Source organism: Condylura cristata, unplaced genomic scaffold (genome assembly GCF_000260355.1).
Source record: "Condylura cristata isolate star-nosed mole 26May11 unplaced genomic scaffold, ConCri1.0 scaffold00020, whole genome shotgun sequence".
NCBI lineage: Eukaryota > Metazoa > Chordata > Mammalia > Eulipotyphla > Talpidae > Condylura > Condylura cristata.
Window position 1 is genome coordinate 11,393,131 of NW_004567121.1, and position 23,619 is coordinate 11,416,749.

At 34.0% G+C, this 23,619-nt stretch overlaps 1 protein-coding gene across 11 annotated transcripts in view; it reads left to right on the forward strand.

Annotated features, from left to right (window-relative positions):
* The window catches only part of NRXN1 (neurexin 1), a 976,600-nt gene that overhangs the window by 413,946 nt on the left and 539,035 nt on the right, over positions 1-23,619 (forward strand). For all 11 annotated transcript variants that reach the window (XM_012727414.1, XM_012727413.1, XM_012727415.1 and 8 more), the window contains 3 exons: positions 11,787-12,170; positions 18,355-18,558; positions 21,093-21,119. In XM_012727414.1, coding sequence (XP_012582868.1) covers positions 11,787-12,170; positions 18,355-18,558; positions 21,093-21,119 — 615 coding nt within the window. The remainder of the gene's footprint in view (positions 1-11,786; positions 12,171-18,354; positions 18,559-21,092; positions 21,120-23,619) is intronic.

The window sequence follows — 23,619 nt, forward strand, 5'->3', positions numbered from 1 at the left end:
GATTGAGGTTTGGATGCATGGGTTTTGTAGGCAGAAAAATAACATCTGTAGAAATCTAGAGGTGGGAAAGGAAAGACAATGGGGCTGAGAAGCAATTTATTTCAGGTATAAAATTACATTATCTTGTGCGTCATCACCTAATTATCACATAATAATTAAAATAACTTTCTTACTATAGAAGACAACTGAATTTAGACTTAACTACCCTTGTCTTTTCCTCCCCCTGCTCCATTTGCTTATACACCATGGTATCTACTCTGATGTTCTGCTAGATAGCAGGGCTAATATTCATAAGACAATTTTATAAAGACTAGGATTTCTTCATTTTTTGAAATATATTGGGAAGGACTGAGTACTGTATCCTAGTCCCAGTGAGAAGTGGTTCAACAGTGAGGAGACCTAAGATTCTGTCTTTTTTTTTTTTTTTTTTTTAAGATTTTATTTATGTTTACAGAACGGGTATAGGCCAGAGTTGTGGTGGGTGAGAGGATTCACCAGAGACAGAGCGGGGAGCAGAACAGGCAGATCTACTGAAATACACCACTGAGGGAAGCAGCGGGCGAGACAGGAGAGGTCTGCCATGCCATGTGGGTCAGCTCCCTGGCTGGGGATCAAACTCATGCTGCAGTGGCTTCGTAGAGTTTCATAATACTGTGCTTTAACCCGTTGCACTACCAGGGAGAGCCCAGATTCTGTCTTTTTGCAAAACTCTCCAGGGCTCTTGATAATCAGTCAAATTTGGAAACAAAGGATCAGGTAACTAATAGTGCTTCACTGGAGTCCAACAATAGATGATTGCAGTTTTATCCTGGGACCATGCCAAAGTCCTACACTGAGGTCATCTCCTCATACTCTCCTTTCGTAGACTCCTGGTCACTTGTTTTTCCTGGTTTCTTTGCCAGAGAAATATGTCCTATTTTATTGTTATCCATACCATGTTACCCTGATCACTGATCAAAGTTATTATATTTACCCTCCTAGAAATATCTTTTATTTTACCCAATTAAACAAAGAAATGGAATGAATGAAAATTGTAAAGAAGCTAAGGTGGAGGTAGGGAGCAGAGGGAAGGTATGGATGATCAGAATAAAGAAACTTCGGAAGTTCAAAGGGGCCAAATACTATATTTCAAATCAATTGTATTTCATTTACCTAAAAATATAATATTTTCTAACTATATGATGTAAAAATGTTAGTAAATACAAAAGAATATAAAAAAGAAAATAAAGCCATCCACTGTTCTTAGGTAATGATGATTTATACCTACATTATTTTTGCTATTTTTTTAGGTGTGTGTGTGTGTATGTTTATGTATGTATGTCTAGATCTGTTGGTGTGAATATAAATATATGTTTCTGTCATTCTATATGTGCATGTTTTCTGTATATGTATAATTACATGTATACACACAGAGAACAGATACACATACATAAATACATACAGAAAAAAAATTGGAGTTTTTATAATGAAGTCCGTTATTATAAGGAGAAAGTGATGATGCAATCTAATTAATTTCCCAAATTCAATGGATGGCCTTTATAAGAAGGATTGAATAAACACTTTAATCCTCTAGCCAAATAAAAACTACTTTTTTTCTATATAAACTTTTTAATTCACCCAAATTACTGATAGTTTATTAGCATCTCTGTTTATACCCTTGTTGGGAAAGGTCAAAAGCAGAGAACATCTACTTTAATTTGCAAAGTTCAGTGATGGATGGGAAGAAGAAAGAGTGTTATTTGCATTAAGAAAGAAAATTAAGAAAACATGAGAATTTTGTTAGACTCCAATGGAAAGATTAAGTTAGTATGCTTGATGGTGTTTTTGATGGTAAAGTACTTTTATTTGATTACAATTTCAGATTAGTGAGTTGGAACAAACAATGTAAAAAAAAAAAAAAACAACAAAGCTCATTCACTAAACTAAGTTTAAGTTCTGTCCTTTACTAAATTGGAAAAAAAGAGAGTTCATATTATGTTGGACTAGCTCTAGGGAGTTTAATGTAATTTTAATAACTTTAGCTGTTAATATTATATATATAGTATTTTAATTAAGTTCTGTATTTGCACACTGCATTGGCTTGGTGTAAGCCAGCCTTTTAAAAAGTGAATGAATGGCTATGCTAACTTTTATTTTGCTTAAAAGAAATTTCTGATTCAGGCTGGGAAAACACTAAGATTTATAGCTCAGTTAAAATTAAAAAAAAAAAACCATAATTTCAAGAAATAATTCACTTGCCCATTTTTCCTATCATTTATATCCAGAAACTGACTTTAATACTAGTTTTAATATATTTGGGGGAAACAATTGTGCTAAGACAAGAGGGTAACATAGGCTGTTTTCTGACTCACGCATGGAAGATGAAGGTCATATCTATTGATTCCTCTGGAACCTCCTTAGCATATACTTAAAAACACTTGATGAGGCATGTTATTTCTGTTATTAAAGTAGTGGGAGCCAAGTCCTAAGAGTTATTCTTACTGCTGCTGATCACTCTAAAATACATAAAACAATAGCCACAACCCTTAATTTGGTACACTGGCTACAATAGTCATAGGTAGGATAAGACTGCATTTGTCACACAGGTCCTGGTACTTCTTTTTGTGTTTTAAATTTACTTTTATTTATTTATGCACACAAGATCTGGGGTATAGGCCAGTGGTGTGGGGGTGTGGTGGTGAGATGATCCACCAGAGACTGAGTGGGGAGGAAAACAGACAGATTTATTGAAATACCCTGCTGCGGGGAGCACTGAGTGAGACAGGAAAGGTCTGCTGCACCACGTGGGTCATGAACCTGGCCCGGGATGGAACTCCTGCTGCACTGGCTGCTGGTAGCTTCATAATGCTGAGACTTAACCCCTGTGCCACCATGGAGGTCCCTGGTACTTTATTATGCATTAGCAATTCCTTAATAAATATATGGTAAAATACATGTATTCTCAGTGTATCCCACCCATTAATATTTTAGAAACAGGAGAATCATCTTTATGTTTGAAATAAAATAGCACTCCTTTAATTGTAAATGTAACAGTTTTGAAGATAGACATTATTTCCTGAAAACAGTTTATACATATAGGATAACAGGTGCTGTCCTTCTTTTTCAAATGTAGTAATGCAATATCATCCTCCAAGCACAAACACTCTGAGGAACTTAAAACTTGGTTAGACGATTCTCAGAAGCCTGGTACAAAAATGACAAGCTTTTAAGAGAACAGGACTGCTTCTCCTGCTTGTACATGAGATCCCTACATCTTTTAGCAAATATGTAGGCAGAAGGAAAATTAATCATGAAAGAAGGTGTTCTCTCATTTCTGAGGACTTAGATACACTGCCAGAGTAAGCTTGCTAGTGACAAGGGAGAAGTTACTCATGCTTGTCCATCTCCTGACAATTTGCCCATTTGTCCTCAATTCCTAAAAAGTGAGTAAGTGAATCCCTTCTTTGATAATAGATATTTCCTTTATTTGAATACTTTTCTGGAACTTCATGTTCAGCAAAACTGGATGTGTTGACTTGTATGTCCTTTCTTCCATTTTGTGACTCAGGAATAGGAGAGACACTTTAATCCCCGGACTTTGACTAATAATACTTGACCGTAGCTATTCTCTATGTACAATGTAGCTTCTGCCATTACCTGTGTAGTCTGTGATCAGTGACAGGGGAAGTCTAGTGGGCTGAGACAAGGAAGACATTTCAGATCCTGTGCTGTCAAAGAAAGAAAGAAATACACAAAGTGCAGGTGTGATTTCTGTGGATCATCCTATGACTGGAATGCTGCAAACGAGTAGATCTCCTCCATAGTCAGCTTAGCCACTTCACAGAGTAAAACCTTGATTGCAGAGTTAATAAATATTATTGAGGATCCTCATTACTCTGCAAACTTTGCAGGGTCTTACAGTTTAGCATATTTTTTTTTTTATCATTCCCTCCTTCCTTTAAAGGGTTTTCTTTTCTTCTCCTTCAGTCCCAAAGCGAACACCAAACAGCTGCCCAGGTATTTAACTAAAGTGTGAAATGTGCTAAAATTAGGATGAGGTTAATGACTGTTTTCTTTGGGCACAAATATTGTTTAAATTTGTGTTAAGCTCTTTGGCTCAGTCAAGGGTATCCTCTGAAGTATTTTTATAGGAAACTGCCAGGTTTTTTTTTTTTTTTTTTTTTTTTTACGAACCATCATTACACATTGAAATCAAAAAGAAAACTCATTATTCTTGTCAAATTCTGCCTGGGTACAGCAGGGTACAGCAGATTTTATCAGCAGTTATTCATGGTTAAGCCTACATTTAACAGCTAAGAAGCCATTGAGATTTGAATTGAAGTCCTAGAGTTCCAGCTTAAGAACTAGAAATTACAGTGAGAAAGGCACAAGGCTCTCTTCAGAGCACGTAATTAGAGGTTTATAGTAATCGCTGTTTGATGTGAACAGTACTTCCTAGCTATCTATTACCAGCACTGATTCCTGTGTAGACCATTCATGAATCACTGCGCTTACACTTTTCTACTTGAACAACCATTAGACTATTTCTCTGTTAGGTCTTGATTTGAACTTGTCTTCTGATGATAAACATTCCTCCCAAGCTTCTGCCAACTAACCTGTTGCATATATGAAATAATTTGATGTGAATTCATAATACTTATTTAGTACCCATGTGCATAAACCATTACCCATCAATGTGGACACTAAAATACTTTATCAGTGATTTATCAACTATTTGACCATGTTGGTGACTGGATAGAGTCTATTAATGCCTCTATTTATTGCTTTATTCTGAATAGGTTTTTAGAAGTCATCTAGTATCTACCCCTCACTCAGAACATGTGTAATTTTTTAATAATTTCTTCCAATCTTTGTTAACATGAACATATATTTTATATAGTTCAAATTATGGTATAAATATAATTTTCAGGCTATTTGTATAATGTGATGTCATAAAATTTTGACTCAGAAATATCTAAGTGATGCAATTTATTTTTGGAATTATAAGAACCCCTGAGAATCAAAGGAAAGCTTTACAGAGGCACCTTAATGTGCCTCCCAGGAAATAAAACTCAAAGGTATTAACATGAATAGAGAAGAGAAAGTCTCTCATCCAAGCACCTCTGGGGGGACTTGACTACCTCACCACCATTGTAAAGACAGAGGCAGGTTGTCCTAATTGAAATGAGAGAGTATCAGACCAACCTAAGCTATCATTGCTCACTTAGCCTTACCTCTGCACTGGCCTTGTTCACAAGCTATGTTTCCCAAGCTTTTGATTAAGATTCAGCTCCCTTTTTAAGTCTCGCTGCAGTACAGATATAAAATGGATCAATTCTATACATATAATTCTGGTTCCATATATCAATTTAAATCTTTCATCATAAATGAATAAATTGGCATGCGGAGTATAAATTGGCTTCCCATATTGGAAGAGATACATAGGAAGTATTCCATATCATGTGGTAGTTAATTTCTCAAAGATAATTAAAAATTTTTAATTCTTATTGTGTACATGGGTCTTGTGGCTTGGTAAATATCAATCAGTCCCTGAGAGATGGAACCTCATTCTGTAAATCCAATGCATCTCACTTCTGGTCTTACCTGGCTCAGGGGCAGACCCTGGACTATGATATCAGTTGCACTCTCAGGAGAGAGGTAGATCACAGCCAGCTATAGTGATCCTCACAATGGAATGCTAAAAGAAAATAATATTTCTTCAAATGAATATTATAATTGCTGCAAAGTAGATCACTCGATGATATTTATAATACCCCTGCATTGTGTATGATCATTTTGTATTTATGCACACATATGTTGTTATGTATATGTATGTGTGTCTGTATATTTACATGCATTTAAATGTCACATACAGATATTATTGATGAAATGTAGCAGCAATTCAAAACTGCATAAGTGAAGTTTCCACTTGGTACACACTTCCTTCATCAATTTACTTTCTCCTCCATAGGTAACTGCTAAAATAATGTAATGCTGGAAAAAAAAATCCCAGGTATTTTTCTATGAATCAATATAACTATAAATATATTTATACAGATAAAATTAATCCGGAGCTTCATTTTTTACAAAAAGATCATTCTTCATTACTTAAAAACCTACTGAGACCCTTTTCTGTGCTATTCTTTATATAGTGACAGCATGAAATGCTTACTTTGAACATATCAATATTTACTTAGTTATCTACAATTGATGGGCATCTAACATTTTACTTTCAAAAAATTTCACTATTTCAAATTAATTGATAAAGTCTTGTTATTATACCTTTGTGCATATTGGTCAGAATTTCTGTAATACAGATTCTGAGAACAGAAAACAGTAGAATAATGCTATTTTTTTTTAATTTAAAAGGTCAAAACATTTTATTTTACTAGCAGACTGTTTATATTTATATTCATCTATAGACTATCAAGTGATCTTTTCCCTCACTTTTGTCCTTGCTAGATATTATTAAAATTAAAATTTTATTTAAAGAGCTATTTCTACAGCTATTGGTTCAGTTTCTGAATTTCCTATCTCAAGGTAAATCCAAGTAAGTAGAAAACATAGTAGTGCCAATAAAAAAAAAAAAGTTATGAAGATTGTAATTTTGTTGTTTTCAAATAGTTTATTTCCATGTATATTATAACCTAACACCTAATATTGTTTGCTAAAAATCACAGAATGTTTTTAAAGATTCTTAGTCCCACCTTCCTTAAAGCTCCCATTATTAATATATTAGTTTTAATTTTTACTGTCTATCTTACAATAATTACATATTTTGCATCATACCATATAATCAGTTTCATTCTGCTTTTATCACTTTTATTATGCTTTTATCACTTTGTACTGAGTGAATTTGTTAATAGTCTACAAATTTGATAAGTGAAATTGTATGTGGAATCTCATTCTCTTCTGCAATGAGAAACAAAATTATTGATAGAAAAATCAAAATTTAATTAACAGTTATCTTAGGCAGTAATTTCAACATTTTTATTAAAAATGGAAACTTAGTGACTAGCGTCTCAATTAAGACCTGAGATCTAGTAAGTTGCATAGCTAAAAAATGAAAATGTATATCACAAGCAAAAACACTCTCCACTATACCACACTACTTTCTACCTCTTCACTTCCCAGTACTTACACTTTAAGAGTAACTTAAAAATTGAAAGAAAAAAAATTGAAACAAAATTTACTTTAAATCCCCTTACCTCAATGATTCTTTTCACTCTGTAAGCTAATCTGCAAATGGAACAATCTAGAAAAATTGGGTGAAAAAATCGTGGATATTAACAGGTTACAATTACCAGACCAGATTGGGAAGTTAATTTTATAACCAGGGGTGTTTTTTTGTTTCTTCCTTTACACATAATATTGCATGAAACATGTGCTTATTATTTGTGCTTATAAATATACTTTAATAGTACCTTTTCTAGTCATCATTTGTGTTTTACTTTTACATATGCTGTGAAAACAATCAGATTTAAAGGTTAATGTAGTAGTGTGATTTCTACATTAAAATTATAAAAGTCATATGTACACAAACACATTTTTTAGCTCCCATCCCATTTCTTTAAAATAATACAGTAGGACACTTTGGGTTCTAAAATATTAAAGCATTTGCACTGGTCCAAAATAAATTTCTAAATATGAATAACATCTACAAGTTTTATATAGCAGTGTTTACATAAATTATTTGATTAATTTAGTAGAAACTTCAAATGAAAATATAGTGGAAGAAGGTAGAATGTGTGAAATGATCAGCCCATTCCAAAGAGAATGTATTGACATTTATATTTCCTGAAAAAAGATATAAGGATGACCCTATAAGAAACCCCATTTTTTTCTATTAAAATTTTATTTACATGGTTGCCAAATCTAAATTTTGGAGAAGATTATCTTTCTATTGATACACACAATTGCAACAACTACTTAATTGTCTTTATTATCAATGAACAATGTTTAAATATTTACTTCATGTATTCTTGGTAAGAACTGCATTTGCCAATTATGATGAAATTAATACATGGGAACATTTAATTTTCACTATGGTTTAACTGTAACATTACAATTACCAGTGGTTTAAATAAATTATGTTTCTGTGACAACCCTTTTGTTAGGTGAACATATTCTTTGTTTCATATTCATAATGAAATTGTTGAAGAATTTGGTATTCAGTTCTCTTATCAGATACATGTATATTTCAGAACATTTGCACAGATACAGGCTAAAATATAAATAAAATTATTTAAATACAAAGTATAAAAGTAATTATTCTCTTCTCATTTAAATTATGTTCTGCCTTTTATTTCCTCTTTCATTTATAAAGATTTTCTCAAATGTAAGTGAATGTCAATTGGAAAAGAATGTAGAGGAAATAGTAGTTAATTTTTTAGTCAAGGCTGTTTATTCTATTTGCAGAATATGCCAGATTTACATCTTATGCATTCATTTGCTTGTGTGACACCTTCATTTGAAGGGGGGACTTCATGAAAGTTTCAAATCTTAGATTAAGTTTGGGTTGAAGTTAGGATAATATTTCTTTTGCTTTTTCTCTGAATTTTTATTGCTTCTTCTTTCCATGGGAACTCAAAAATCATCTCTGCAAAAGACAATGAAAACATCCTAATCCTTTATGATAGTAAAACTCAGTTATTTTGAACTATGGGTTACAACAGATTAGTTGGTCCCAAAGTCAATTTAATGGGTCTTATAGAGTATGACTAAATTACCTAATAAGAAAAAAATATATATCAGAGTGCTTGAGAGATAGTGAAGTTTAATATTTTTCTGTTAAGCTTCTGTTTCTAATGAACTTCTGTTTCTACATGTGTGTGTGCATACATGCATGTATGTGTGAGCTTGGCACTGTATGTAAACTGTGGTTTAAACTTAGGTCTTAAGATCAGAAAGCTCTAGTCTAATCATATTTATAGTCTATCATTCTATAATCACAGCAAACATATTAATAAAAACATATCTGAATGTTCAAATGGTATGATTGGACACTGTCATACCAGTCACTCCTTTCTCGGTATCAGACAATTTGAAGTACCTGACAGCAGTTTTACTCCAGAGAGTGATTGGATATGTGGTTTACATGGACTACTGACCTTGGAAGCTATGTGGAGGAGGTGGCAGAGTGAGGTATTCAGAACACTTAATTTCCTTATCTCAGGGATCCTCCAAGAATCTTTACTGTAGAAACTGTAGCACTATCAGCAAGGGCAGTAGTTTCTATCCATGTATTTTCCCCTCCATGAGCTGAAGCAAGCTTGTTCCATGGATAAAAAGGACATGGAAAGATTACATAATAAAGGATATATCCCCAGTTTTGCAAAGGTCTATCACTTATAACTTGAACCATGTCTCCTAACAATTTTCATTCAATATTATCTAATCATTTCTAGGAACCTTTCCTGAACTAATTATAAAAGAGAAATGATATTCCTTTTTTGTTTTAATCTAAAGAACATTGTCAGTATTCTTAGTGCATACAACCCTTTTCCTTCCCAACTTTCCTACTGTCATTAATGTTTTTTATCATCATTTTCTCACCTACATTAACTGCTGCAAGTGATAGAAATCATTTCTTAACTCACTTTGGAAGGCATTTTAGACAGTTAAAAGTGCATATAATGAGGGCTCTCCCTGGTGGTGCAATGGATTAAAGCACCGCACATTATGAACCTCTCCAAAGCCATTACAGCCTGAGTTTGATCCCCCACCAGGGAGCTGACCCACATGACGTGACAGACTCTCCTGACCTGCTCGCTGCTCCCCTCAGCAGTGTTTTTCAGTATATCTGCCTGTTCTGCTCCCTACTCCATCTCACCCACCACACAGTTCTGGCAGAAATAAATAAATCTTAAAAAAAAAAAAAAAAAGTACACGTAATGAATTTTCTATTTGGGAGATACCACCATTCTTTCTCAAGTGTATCTGCTTTTCCTCAATGATTTATATTTGCATACTTTTCTAAATAGGATTTTATCAAACCTATATGTTCCTAAATGCATTTTCTTCGAGACACTTGCAAAAAGATGAACAATTAAAATGAGTACTTTTGTCCTTTTTCTTTTCACTGCCTTTCTCCCAAATCCCTATTATACTCCCCTCGGAAGGCCAAAATAGCAATGCCTCTGGGTGTTTGTCCCCTAGGAGTTTTTACCATTTCTTTCTGTGGGAGTCTAGAGAGACAAATGTCCTCTTAATGACTTGGCCGCCTTCACAGTCTCTGTCTGTGTCTTCTATGCCCTTTTCCCTCACAAAGACAGATCCTATTATACTGCCTACGTTGGGGCGTGCATGCTCTGTCTGCTGGGATTTGGAATCTGGGCAACTCTGCATCTTAAATTAGATGCACGTTTCATATTTATCACAGGCCACATTCTTGCTTAAGAAGGTCTTAGATGTTCTGTGACACAACTAAAATGCACTGTCCACACTACATTTTCCCTTTCTGTCCCACCTCTGTGCCCTGTCTTCTCTTTCTGGGCCTCTCTTGTGTATTCTATCCCTAATTCTCTGAGGTTCTGTAACAGGGTCTGGCATGACATTAGATGTTCTGTATGGTACTCTCTTTTCTTTAGAGTCTTTCCTTTCTATTTATGGCCTAGGCCCGAACAATAAATCTAGGATAATCTGTTAATGGGTCAGTGTGGTATTCTTTTCAAGTGCCATATTTGCATTTTTAGAAAGATCTTTCTGGAGATAAAATATTGGTTGAATTTTGAATAGTATGTTGATGTACAATGGACAATTTGATAAAAAAGAAACTGCCTGCTGTCTTTTATGTTTTACTTCTTTTAATAGATTCCCCAATTAGTTTTCTGCCACTATCTGATAATTTTAGGTTGAATGTATCTCTTAGGGCCAGGGTTCCTGTGTATCTATGAATTAATGTAACTATCCCTTACTTTCATTTAGAGTTAGAGGAAAAGTTGTCAATGAAAATAAGTAGTTTAATTTTTACATATTTCACTTGGTCCTTGTGACATAGTATGTCATGCAACATTTACTTTGTGCTTTTCGGTAAACCAAAACTTTACTAAAATTATTGTATTTAACAGAGAGCAACTCACTCAGGTCAGTCATATTATTATGCCTAGATAATGGATTAGAAAACCAAGAGATTCAACAATACATTTGAACAGCTAAGAGTGATGAGCTCAGATATAGATATAGATAGTCAAACTATTCTTTTCAATAAAAGCAGTCAATTCAGTTAAAGTTCAGGTACATATCACCTTCCTCTGCTTGCAGTTGTAACCAGCTTGGAATAGGAGCAGTAGTCAAAGATAGCTTACTTTATAACAGAGCCTGATACGGAATCTGTTTCTTTCCATCTCCCTCCCTCCCTTCCAGTGAAGGAACTATTATGTTTTAGTTTTTTTTTAATTTTCTTATATTATTCATTTTTATACAATTTGTTGATTTCTCCCCTCAGGTGTGCTCCAGTGAAGGAACTGTTAGAGAGTGATATGGAATGCTGGTTTCTCCTTTCCTCTTTGGCTAAATTGTTGGCCGCTGACAAACACCTTGTTGGCCGCTGACAAACACCTTGTTGGCCATACACTTTGACTGGTATTCCCCCAATCAAACAGAATTACTTTAGCTATTATCTGCCTTGTTTCTTAAGTTATTTAACTCCACAGAATTGTTAAATCCACAGGAAAGTACAAGTCGCAAAAAATGGAAAGAAAATTAAGAAGTGTCATCCTTCAAATAATTTGACCTTATGCGGGTGAAAGAAGGGGTGATGTCTAGAACTCTGTGAAGATCTGTGTGTTCTCTTGTCTTTGTAACAGGTACCATTTCTGTCAATACACTGCGCACGCCCTACACTGCCCCTGGTGAGAGTGAGATTCTGGACCTGGATGATGAGCTGTACCTGGGGGGGTTGCCAGAGAATAAGGCAGGCCTCGTCTTTCCCACGGAGGTGTGGACTGCCCTGCTCAACTACGGCTATGTGGGCTGCATCAGAGACTTGTTCATTGACGGTCAGAGCAAGGATATTCGTCAGATGGCTGAAGTGCAAAGTACTGCTGGAGTGAAGCCCTCCTGTTCCAGGGAGACAGCAAAACCGTGCCTTAGCAACCCTTGCAAAAACAATGGCGTGTGCAGGGATGGGTGGAACAGATATGTCTGTGATTGTTCCGGAACAGGCTATCTTGGCAGGTCCTGCGAGAGAGGTAAGATTCCAAAACTAAGCAGGTGACTCCCCTGAGGTGAAATGTGTCCGAAATGTTGATCTGAAACCTAGAGTGACTTAAAACAACCTAACAGATGCTCTGCTGAGGTAGGTTCTCTGCACACTGAACAGTTACACCCAGCCACTGATGAGTTCTTCATAATTGAAAGCAACTGATTCTAGAAGACACAGCTCTCAGTATATTGCAAGCGTAACTATTTGGGTCTTTTGTATCATTTAATATATGGACTTAAAATGTATAATAGATAATAACTGCTGTCCTTTTTGTCCAGTTTAAGTGCTGAGTAACAGGAAGTAAAGTTTGAATTAAACATCTTACAGCTTCCTATATTAATGTCTATTAGATAGTAGCATTTCGAGCAAGCTAAAATGTAAGTTGAAACTTCCTTGATACTGTGGTGAGAGACTTAAATTAGTTTACTCATTTATCCAAGAGGAGATAACTTAGAAATTTAAGCTGACTTTAAATCATCTAAGTGATAACATTTTCTAAAACATAATTCTTTTACTGTATTTGATATTAAAGCTTAAAAGTATGTCTCTCTCCTCTTATCTAATAGGAGGCAAAGCTTCCCCTCTCATTTGAAGAAAAATAAGGGTTAAAGACAGAGAGAAGAATGATAGCTCCCTTACCCATCTGCAGATGAGACTAAAGAAGAAATAGCAGAACAAATAGTCCTAAACATGCCCTTCCATCTACCTAAGAGTTTCAGATCAATGCTTTAGTCGCTGTATCATTGCCACTCCTTTTCAACAAAGAAACAAAAAAAAAATCAATATGAAAATATATTGACGAGTTGTTCCATTGCCCTCTCATGTTCCAAGTGACATTGCTCTATTCGACATTTAGACTAAAAGCTCCTGGCATCTATTTCTCTTAAGACATGCATTTTTAGTCTTCTCCCCTCTTTAGGTCTGAAATATTTAATATATTAAAGCTAACATTTCATGGAGAAAAAGTGGTCATTTCTAGAATTCAAAGTCAAAGTATTGCTTTTTTTTTCTTAATAAGGAGGCTTATTAATTCTATTATTAACTATTATAAAATAATATTTATAGTTTAGTGATTTTAAATTACTATTACTGGTCTTTGCTATACAATGACCAACTGATGGTAAGCATTTTATTTTCATAGACATACTCATCCCTTTAGTACCTAATTGCAATTTCTATGAATTGTCATTAAAAGCGAGCCATTTCTGTGTAGTTTTGTTTGTAATGTGTGTACCCTCTGTAAATTTCTTCTTCTCGTTGTTGTTTCCAATTTCAATTTGTTTATAGTTTGGTTTTTAGAAATTGCCAACAGGGACCATCACCTCTAGCAACAACTAAGTCACAGAGCTCTCAAGATAATTATAGGAAGACATGTGAGATTAGCAGGCCTGTGAGATTTAAGATTTTGTTTTCTTTTTAATCACTCAGAGAGCTGCCAGTAATTCTGACACCTTCAACATAAGTGAAGTTAGGAAGGGTATAACTGAACTGTTATACAGATTACAACAGCCTTCAGTTAAATATGCATAGTGTACCACCCTGTGGCAATATTCTGCAACTACATATGGCAGAAATAAAAATAGAGATTGTAGAGCTTCCTGAGCCAGAAGGAGAGATAGAGAATATTTATATACTGCAATAATTAGAAGGAAGGGTGGTAAGCATATGTGGATTTTCAAATGAGAATTTAATAGCAAACTCCATCACTGGGATTCATCATACATTTTCATCTGACAGTGGCTGGAAATTTCTGCAGATTTTTGTCTTCAGATTGGTTACATGTTGAGGAGAAAATGGTCGTTTTTATGTGTTTTTTTTTGTTTTTGAATGATCCAGAGTGTTGTGAGAAGGCTTTGTTTTTCAGAATTAATTTTCTTGCCCACATTATGGCATCTCCTGAGAACCAGCATGATGGGGAAGGATTGTCATGCCCAATAGCACAAAATCTGGCTTATGTCCCATCCCCAGCTATGCCCTAGTTCAGGCAACCCAAGACCATGCCCAGCCCTCAGCATTTCCAATTCAAAGAAAGGGCTTTGTTATCCTTCTCCAGATATACTCTGATCACATAAAACTGATCACATAGGAGCTGATTGATAATTCTTGAAATGAAAGAAAAAAGCACTTACAAAGTTTTTTTCTTTTACTATTGTTGAACAAATTAATTGATTGTAGATAAAATTACTCAAAGTATTAGGATACATGGTTAAGTCCTGAGACAATATAACATGGAGACTTCTGTTGCAGTCACATTATATAGGAAATCTTCATTCTGCATTAAGTAAGCAAAGCAATTTATAAGAAAAAATGAATATTTGCTGACTTAGATAAATAGGGAAATTATTTTGTTTCATATGTGTTGATCTCATAAGGATGGCTAATGTAGAAATAATGTTCAATTGAACTTAAATTCAGCACCTTTCTTCCTGCTTTATTTTTAATGAAACTAAGAATTTGTAAGACTTGGTCATATAGGAATTATTCCTGGTTATATGTATATGGTATAATCAAAGGTTTACTTTATAGTTTTTGTGAAAATGTTAACAGATGGAGGGACAGATGTCAGAGCAATATAATTTGGCTCCTTGTCTGATTTTCATCGTTGATCACAATATGTGACTGCCTTTCAGCAAAAGTGAGCACAGGTGTACGCTTTCGACTGCAAGAAGGAATAATAGAGGAAAGCAAATTTATCAAACTTAAGGACAAGGGGAAGGAGATATAGGAGACAAAGTGAGACCTTTTTCTCTCCCATGGGAGATGCTCTATTTGAATTAGCCTTTTAAAGGATTTTTTTTGTGTGTGTTCTATATGATAAAATACTTTATCACTAAAGTTTAACAATACTGCCAAATAGCATAACCTTCAAATATCAGAATGCTGTTTGCCAATTATTTGGCAACTCTAGTCTACAACCTTGTGCATTTTCCATTCCTTTTCTAATTAAACATTAACTCTAATTATGAGGGCTCATTTAGGCATTCATTTGTCATTTATCAACAAGTTATTTTCACATTGAGATTTGTTTTAAATGGCACTCAGAGGCACTCAAGTTTTATTAGTTTGTGTACGTGCTGCTTTTTGGAGATTGTTAAAGACCAATGATCCTGACTATTTTTCTACTTAGGGTTATAATTCATACCATATTTATGATCCATTGTCAGTAATCTATATTTCTAAAAGGATGTTTACTCTACTTATATTATCTTACATTAAAAGAATGTAAGATAACTTAAAAATATGATTAGTAAATAAAGGAGTGGATTTACAGTTAAAATAAATGGGAAAAGACTATGTTTTACTTTTCCATCTGTATAATACCAAAGTAAATCAATAACTGATAATAGCTGCTAAAATTGTATTTAGTTATTTGTTACTTTATAGATATGGATGATGATTTTCTATGGTTGAGGAAAAAAAATAGTAAATATGAAATTTCTTTAAGATTATACAAAACATTTTTCCCCTAGGATACACTAGGATTGTATAATTATGTCTAATTATTTTTTAGCAATTAGTCCTATATTTTCATTGGGAAACTCATATAATTGGAAAATACATGACATGATATAGACTGAATTATTTCAAAGGGGTATTTTATATTTCCAGTGCTCAGGGCAGTGCATACCCATGTGACCCTATTTTGTTGAACATACCTCTCTCCAAGTCTGCCTTTTGTGGCATAGTTAGGACTTTCAAAGTAAACTCTCATAAATATTTTGCTCACATATATCACCAAAATTAGATTATAATTACAATAGATATATATAATTACTTAATGCACTAGTGAACATTTACATAAGCTTGATATTCAAGTTGATATACGCTCTTGTCTATATCTTCAGTATCAAGTGTAATCATTCATTCACTGAATATTTATTGAAGCTTTACTGTGTACCTGGCACTTTTTGGAGCATTCAGCTGCTGACAAAATGATGAATAACAGTTCAAACTCTGCTTTCAAGACACTTACATTCTAAAGTGCGAAGACAGATGATATTGTACAAACAAATAAAAAATGTTATAAAAAATGAAATGGTAAGTAGATGTAAAGTTACTGGAAGAGGGACTGAGATTCTTGTAATAGTCTTCTCTGAGTAACTTATGACTGAAGACCAGGAAACACAGGAACTTGACATATGAAGATAAAGGTGAAACTTTTTCAGACATAAGGAGTTACAAGTACAAATACTTGAATGAGAGATGAAATAAGTACAGTTGAAGTTGTTGAAACATACTGTTAGCTGGAGCAAGAAACATGAACTTGGTCATATAGGTTGGAAAAACAATATGGCTATTATTCTAATGGCAGTGGGAAACTCGGAGGATGGAGACATTGTTGAAGTGATGATGTAACATAATCTTACTACTACAAAAGTTACAGCTTGTGTATAGGGAGAAAAAGTAGAAGTGGGGAGAGCATTGTAGGTGCTTTGTAGTAGTCTTTGTTAAGAAGTGGGCACAGATTCTGAAGCACTTTAGTGCTAGGATTAAGAAACCAACAGAGGGGATAAGCTATGATCAATGTGTTGTGTACACCATTCATTGAAATAAAATGACATTGGAGAAGGGATATGCTGAGTTTTGTTTTTTTTTTTTTTTTTTTTTGGTGAAGGATAAATGAATTTAGTAAAGGTGTCTATGTGTTCACATTGGAGATGGCAGCTAGGCACTAGATGGTGGCTGAATAATGGAGCTCAGAAGAGATCAGGGCTGTTAATAAGTATTGGGGGCAGGCAGGGTGGTGGTTAGCATCTGAGTTGACTAAGATCCTTCAAGTCAGGAGGCAAATGGAAAAGAGAAGAGTACCAAGGAGAAATAACTGGAATTTTTAGATGTTATAGTTTCTGACTCTGCATTCAAATGATGACAACATTTAATGATTAAATTCTGTTAAAAGTGACACTTAACTTTCCTCACCTGTAAAAACATAAACTTGTATAATCACAACCCTAGAATGTAATGTTAATAATAAGCACAGTTATATCAGTAAAGTTAATTGCTATGCTGTGTAAATAGGCAAGATAATGAGAATTTCCTAGTTTACTTTGATTCCAGCTAGTTTTTCTTTTATTAAATGGCATTCTGAGGTATCCAAACCAATAAAAAAGCAAAATGACTCATACTTGTTTTGCAGTGTTCCACCACCATATGGTGTTAGCATTTAAAGAATGTTCACTATTTCTTAAAGCAGTCAGTTTAAGATCAACATTTTTGCTATTAGCTTCTTTATGCGTTTAATACAGGAATAAGCAACTTTCTTATTAAAGTAATACTATTCAGTAGCACACATTTATCCAATATCTGCTTTCTTTTTCAATATTACCAAGATACCTAGTAATTGACATTTTGGTGATAGTTTAGTATTTTCAGGACACCAGGGTTTTGTTTACAGATAACATTTTACATTACTACTACTTGTAAGTAAATGTGAAACTTAAGTTACTCTTCATGCAAAAACTAATAACGTTGTTAATGATAATGCCTCAGCAGGAAGATCTTCTGTTGTTTGGTAATGTCAATTATTTTCCCTCTATTTTAACTTGATGTTTGGTTAAGTGCTGACCTGACTTCTATATTTAAGTTACATGTTTTTATTGCATTAGGGTAGAAATTATGAAAGAGATGTTATTAGTCAATTCTCTTAGAATCATGGACTTTTAGGGCAATCAAAGGCCATAAAGATATTCTCATAGCACTCCTTATTTTTCAGAGGAATGATGCAAGGCCCCAGCCAATTTTACAAAGCTGGTTACTGTCATAGCCACAAATAAACATGCACTAAATCGCTGTGAGTATTTCAAATGAGGCTCACACTGTCACTACATGAAAGAATATGATTTGTGCTGTTGGGTGGAAGATACATATATAAACATTTATAATGTAACATGGGTAATGATATAGGTAGACAATGCTAGGGGAACCAAATGAGAAAGGCAGACATCTCTACTCTGGACTTTAATAGAAACGTCACAGAAAGAGTTCTCCTTATTGTATCTTCTCTTTTCCCTGTGGGGAAAAATACAGTGCTCATTATTGAAGAAGGTGAGCTGAGGATGTAGTGTTGTGGTGTTGTGTTTTCTGTGAAGTCTTCAAATGTAACAGTTTTCCTTTTCAAAGTATATATGAGCTAATAACCAAGAGCTTTTCTATTCATTTCCCATCTCCAGAGGCTACGGTTCTGAGCTACGATGGGAGTATGTTTATGAAAATCCAGCTCCCGGTGGTAATGCACACAGAGGCTGAGGATGTGTCCTTACGGTTCCGCTCCCAACGCGCTTATGGGATTCTCATGGCTACCACCTCTAGAGACTCGGCAGACACCCTCCGCTTAGAGCTAGATGCAGGGCGTGTGAAACTGACGGTCAACCTAGGTAACGCTCACCTTCCACCATTGAACTAACTACAGTCACATTTTGTTCAGTTTTGCCTGCAAATATGTATCAAGTAGCCTGTTTACCATGAAAAGTTAAAACACTTAATGTTCTCATTTCCATCTTTTAAATTAATTCAGTTTTTTTAGCATCTTTTATTTATTTATTTTTACTTTATTTAACATAACTTATTGTTTTGTGATTCCTACCACTGAGGATTCTTAAAAGGGAAGCCATATATATTAATAAGATTAATTGGATGCATAAATGATTAGATGACAATATTTCAAATTGGATTTCTATTGCTATATTTACTAGCTTTCTGATTGGTTTTAGATGATATCCTTGAAGATAAATTAAAATTCATGTAACTTTAAATTGATAACATATACAAAACACAAAATTTCTGTGCTGTGAATCAGATCAGTAGTTTTTCTGACTCTTAATTCTTTGTGCTTCTCTTTTGACCATTGTGGTAGCCCATCTTTTCCATTTGGAAATTCTGTGTGGTGATATTTTTGCTATCAGAGAGCAATCCATAACCCTTCAATGCCCAAAGTCTGCGGCCCTTAGCAAACAGCCATGAGAACACTAAAACCACTGGCTCTTCTACAGAAAAACAATGCTTTCCTGCTTATTTGTAGCAATAAGAGTATGTCATTACAGTAAAACCTCACCTAGCTGTATGAAATGTGGGGGATAGTCAGGCTGAATTTAGAAAACATATGAAGTTTACACTAAATATATATATGTATATATATTTAAGCAGTTTAACTTTCAATTGCATTCAAAAAACAAATAATAGCTGGAAAGATCTTGATTAGGAAAGGTCTTACTAGGGTGATTATACTGAAAAATAAGAAATATCCATAATTAGCACATTATTTCATGCAAGTTGTACCAGCAGTGTATGGTAGAGCATTTGAAATCACTTTTCTTTCTGAACTTGATCTTTTAAAACTTGCTTGTTTATTTTTTCTCAGGGGATCTCTGTTTATCTGTTTACAAATGAAGAATTATGAATCCTCTACCCAATGTGTTTCAACAGTAACATTAACTCCAAAAAGGAGGAGTGAAACTTAATGAGGTTTTACTGTATTCCCTGGAAGTGCTAAACACACACATAAATGAATAAGCAGAAAGAGAAAAAGGAAATTTGAAGCTACAGACATTAAAAATATATAGTAATGTGTGAGGAGGTAAAACGTTGTGGAAATCCCCCTTCATTTTTCAAATTCTGCTGGACACAGTAGTAATTCATAAATATAAAAATATTGGTAGTTGCATATAATTATGTTCTGTTAGTATTCATTAAATTAAATAATAAGACTTTTAAGGCTAAAGAACATGCAGCACTCTTATTTACTGTTCTGTTAGGGTTCCCTCTTGTGACAATGGTAGGTTATTACAAGCTAATCAAAATAAATTGCCTAATTACAGTAAAGGGACTGACTGATAGCCAAAGTGGAAACACTCAAGGGAACTTTCCAACAGCAAAGCATTCTGTGGAAAGAGCTGTGTAGGTGCTGGTCCTTGGCTGTTTGCAACCACTTTTCTGATGCGGTTGACGACACATGACAAACTCAGCTATATGGAAACAGAATCTAGGTTTATATTTTTCATGTTCCCCAAAGGCATTAAATACTACAGATGAAATCAACAAATATTTACTCTGTATAAAAGAAACATAAAACTGTCCACATAGTCGTATAAAGATAACCCTTATAGTTCACAGTCTGTGTTATCCAGAGTGTCTGTTCTAAGAGAATCTGCTTTTATATAAGAAGCAAGAATAAGCAAAGGAAAATCAATACAGTGTTAACTGACCCATCCTACATAAAGATTACATTGTTAGCGTCTGGGAGATGCACAGGTGTGTATGCTTTGAGAAATGACACTAGTCCCAAGCCCTTGGAATTTCTAAAGGAAATATTGCAGTTGTTTCTTACCTCTCCCAATTAATACATGACATGGAATACAGCCAACTGGCTGTTACCTTTTTTGTCCAGGCAAATAATTTAAAAAAAAAAACACATTAAGGTGAGCTGAGAATAATTTCAACTTGTTGTCCATTTGACCATCACAACTCTAAAAGATTCTGTTGGCCTTTGTGGGATTTTAGATTTTGGAGGTCCAAGATGTCTGAGCCTAGCTGAGCTTGCACTCTACCCCGTTGTGACGGAGCACTTTTTAGTAATACTGAAAACATTGATATGTTCTTTCACAGATGGGGAAAAAGTCGCAGCCAGTCTAAGCCAAGCATCTTTGACAGTTAACAATTTTTATTTCACTTAGATTTGTCACCATGTAGCTTTGTTTGAATTGGCCATTTTTTAAGACCTTCTATTGTTTCTGACGGTGAAGTTTTATAACAATAAACCTGGGTTCTATAAGTATGTAAAGACTAATTGATATGGAGTGGCCATATTTGCATGTGTCTGTCCCCGGAAGGGTGGACTGTGATTTTATTGGATGTCTGCAGCTGTTACCTTGAAGGATAAATTTTCATTTTTCATCTATTCTTCCCCATCTAGATTGTATCAGGATTAACTGTAATTCCAGTAAGTGCCTATTCAAAATTTTTAAAATGTTATTCCTCCATTATGATGTAAGCTAGTCAAAATAATAATAAAAATAAAAATAAAAAGAGCGAGAGCAAGAGAAAGATTTGTATAAAACTCATGAACTCACATTTGAAGTAGACCAGTCCATCATCTGGGTTGTAAAAATTCATTTTGAAATCCATCCAGTTGAAGAGTTTCCTGCTGTAGCTGCAACCTTGAGGGGGAAAAGAGGTGACAATTTGTAACCGAAAGTGCAAATGCCACTTAGATCTTCAGATGTAGGAAGTGGCATTTGTGTTTTACCAAATTTTGGACTCTCTTAATGACCAATTAGGAGAGAATACTCTGGGATTTCTTTCCTTTACTCCTTGTTTTCATCTCTTAGCTCAAAGACAGGAAGAAAAATTCCTCTTGAAAGTTGCTATAAACCTTCCAAATTCAGCCAAATTTTTCATTGGAAAATGTGTTTATCCATGCTACATATATACAGAAATTATGTTTCTAAATAGTTTTTATTGTTTATTAAGAATATTTACATGATGAATTTTTACATCCTAATCATATATCTACAAAAATAACCAAACTCTCAAATCTGTGATATGCATGCCAAATGATGGGTAAAAAAAGATGCATGGACTGAATTTTATTTATGGATTACAAAGCTGGAAGGGACATAAGGACTGTGATTTTATTTTGAGTTTGAATATTATTTTAAGAATACACTTATTTTTAGTTTGTACAAAGTCATTTAGATTTTTCTTTTCCAGGTTTTGCTGACCACATTAAGGGATCTCCTCCAATGATAACAAAGTTGTTAGCTATTTACATAAAAAAGCTCTAACAACTTGCTAATCTCTTATTATCATAATCAGTAAAAATTTGTCTATATCCCTGGAAAATGTTGAAAGTGTGTTGTTGGAGACTGCATCCCAAACCATTGACTGTATTTCCAAATAGCAACAGGTCAACCTCTAAAGGAGAAAATGGAGATTTTAAGCTTAGAAAAAGAAGAAACTTTGAATTGGGTACATATGATCTTAAACACCCTGCACTCATATAACTAGGATTTGTCTCCAAATATTTTAATATTCACATTAAAGTAGCATATTCTTTCTAATCTCATCAATAAAGAGCATAACTGAGTCATGGCTTATGAACATGTAAACTGATAAAATCATACAAAGCATTAAAAGTAATTTCAAACATACTATTTCCTGAAACTGCCATATAAGTGAAATTGTTCAAGTACATACATCTTCACTCAAACCCTATGCATCTGTTCTAGTTTATAGTATATGAAAAGGAGAGCACAGGTATAAAGGTGTCATACCTGGTCCAGTTTGCCTTCAGCTCTGGATCAGAGTTGTGGATAAAGCAGTAACTCACAAAATACTTCCCAAAGCCAGATTAGTGTTTCAGTGCAGTTAATGATGTTCTTCATTATTCCTGAATCCAAGAAAACCCTTGTGAGAAAATCCTAGACTTCTGTTCTGTGTTCTCTTCTTAGTTGATTTATACTAAACATACAAGTAAGTAAGAATTTCTAAATTTATAAAATGTAAATAGATAAGCTATAGTATGGATGAAAATTACACCGAATGTCCTTCTTTGTTCTTTAGCTATATTAATGATTTTCCCAAATATCATATACATTCATAGTATAATTAGCCTTGCTAGACATGTCTCTTTAGTTTATGTTACAATACTGGTATCAAGCATAGTATTTTTGTTTTGGATATTCCACAGAATAATACCTTTGAAGGCAAGAATTATTGGTATATTTTGGTTAGTGGAATTTCTCCCTTATTGAAGCCTATGCCTTATGTTTAAAATTACTTGAATAAAATGAATGATTGTGAACTTTTAGCACATACCTCGGACAGGGCTGCAAATGCCTTAAGTTGACAGCAGTCAATGGAAAGAACATTCAATGATCAGGTAATATTTTCATTTACTTTTGCCTTTACTTGGGGTATAGTGGGAAGATGCAATAAAAAAACCCCAAATCCATCAAAAATGTTGTTATCCAACTTTGAGGAGAGGGAAAATTTACATATAAAATAAAGCAAGTCTAACTGGTTAAACCAACAGAGATTTCCGGTTGGAATACATACTCTAACTTCTGGTTTAATGAAAGACAAATTTATTACATTTACCCCAGGTGAACCATAGTTTGCTGAAGTAGAAATGAATATACCTTTATTAAATCACAACTCTACAGTTCTTTATACAATTTATCTGTACTATCATTAAAACTATACCTTAGCTTAAATATCAGCTGTATTGTGAGATTATTACACACCCTCTCAATTGGTATCTCTTAAGAAAATTTTTATCCAAAATATACAAACTTTAGTAACTTCCTGGTGCTTGACTAATTGAGATGTTAATAATAATTTGAGAATCTTTTTCATGAATGATTTTAAAAGACAAATTTGATATTAAAGGTATTAAAATAAAAAAGCTTAAAAATACAGATTTTAGCAAAAATTATCTT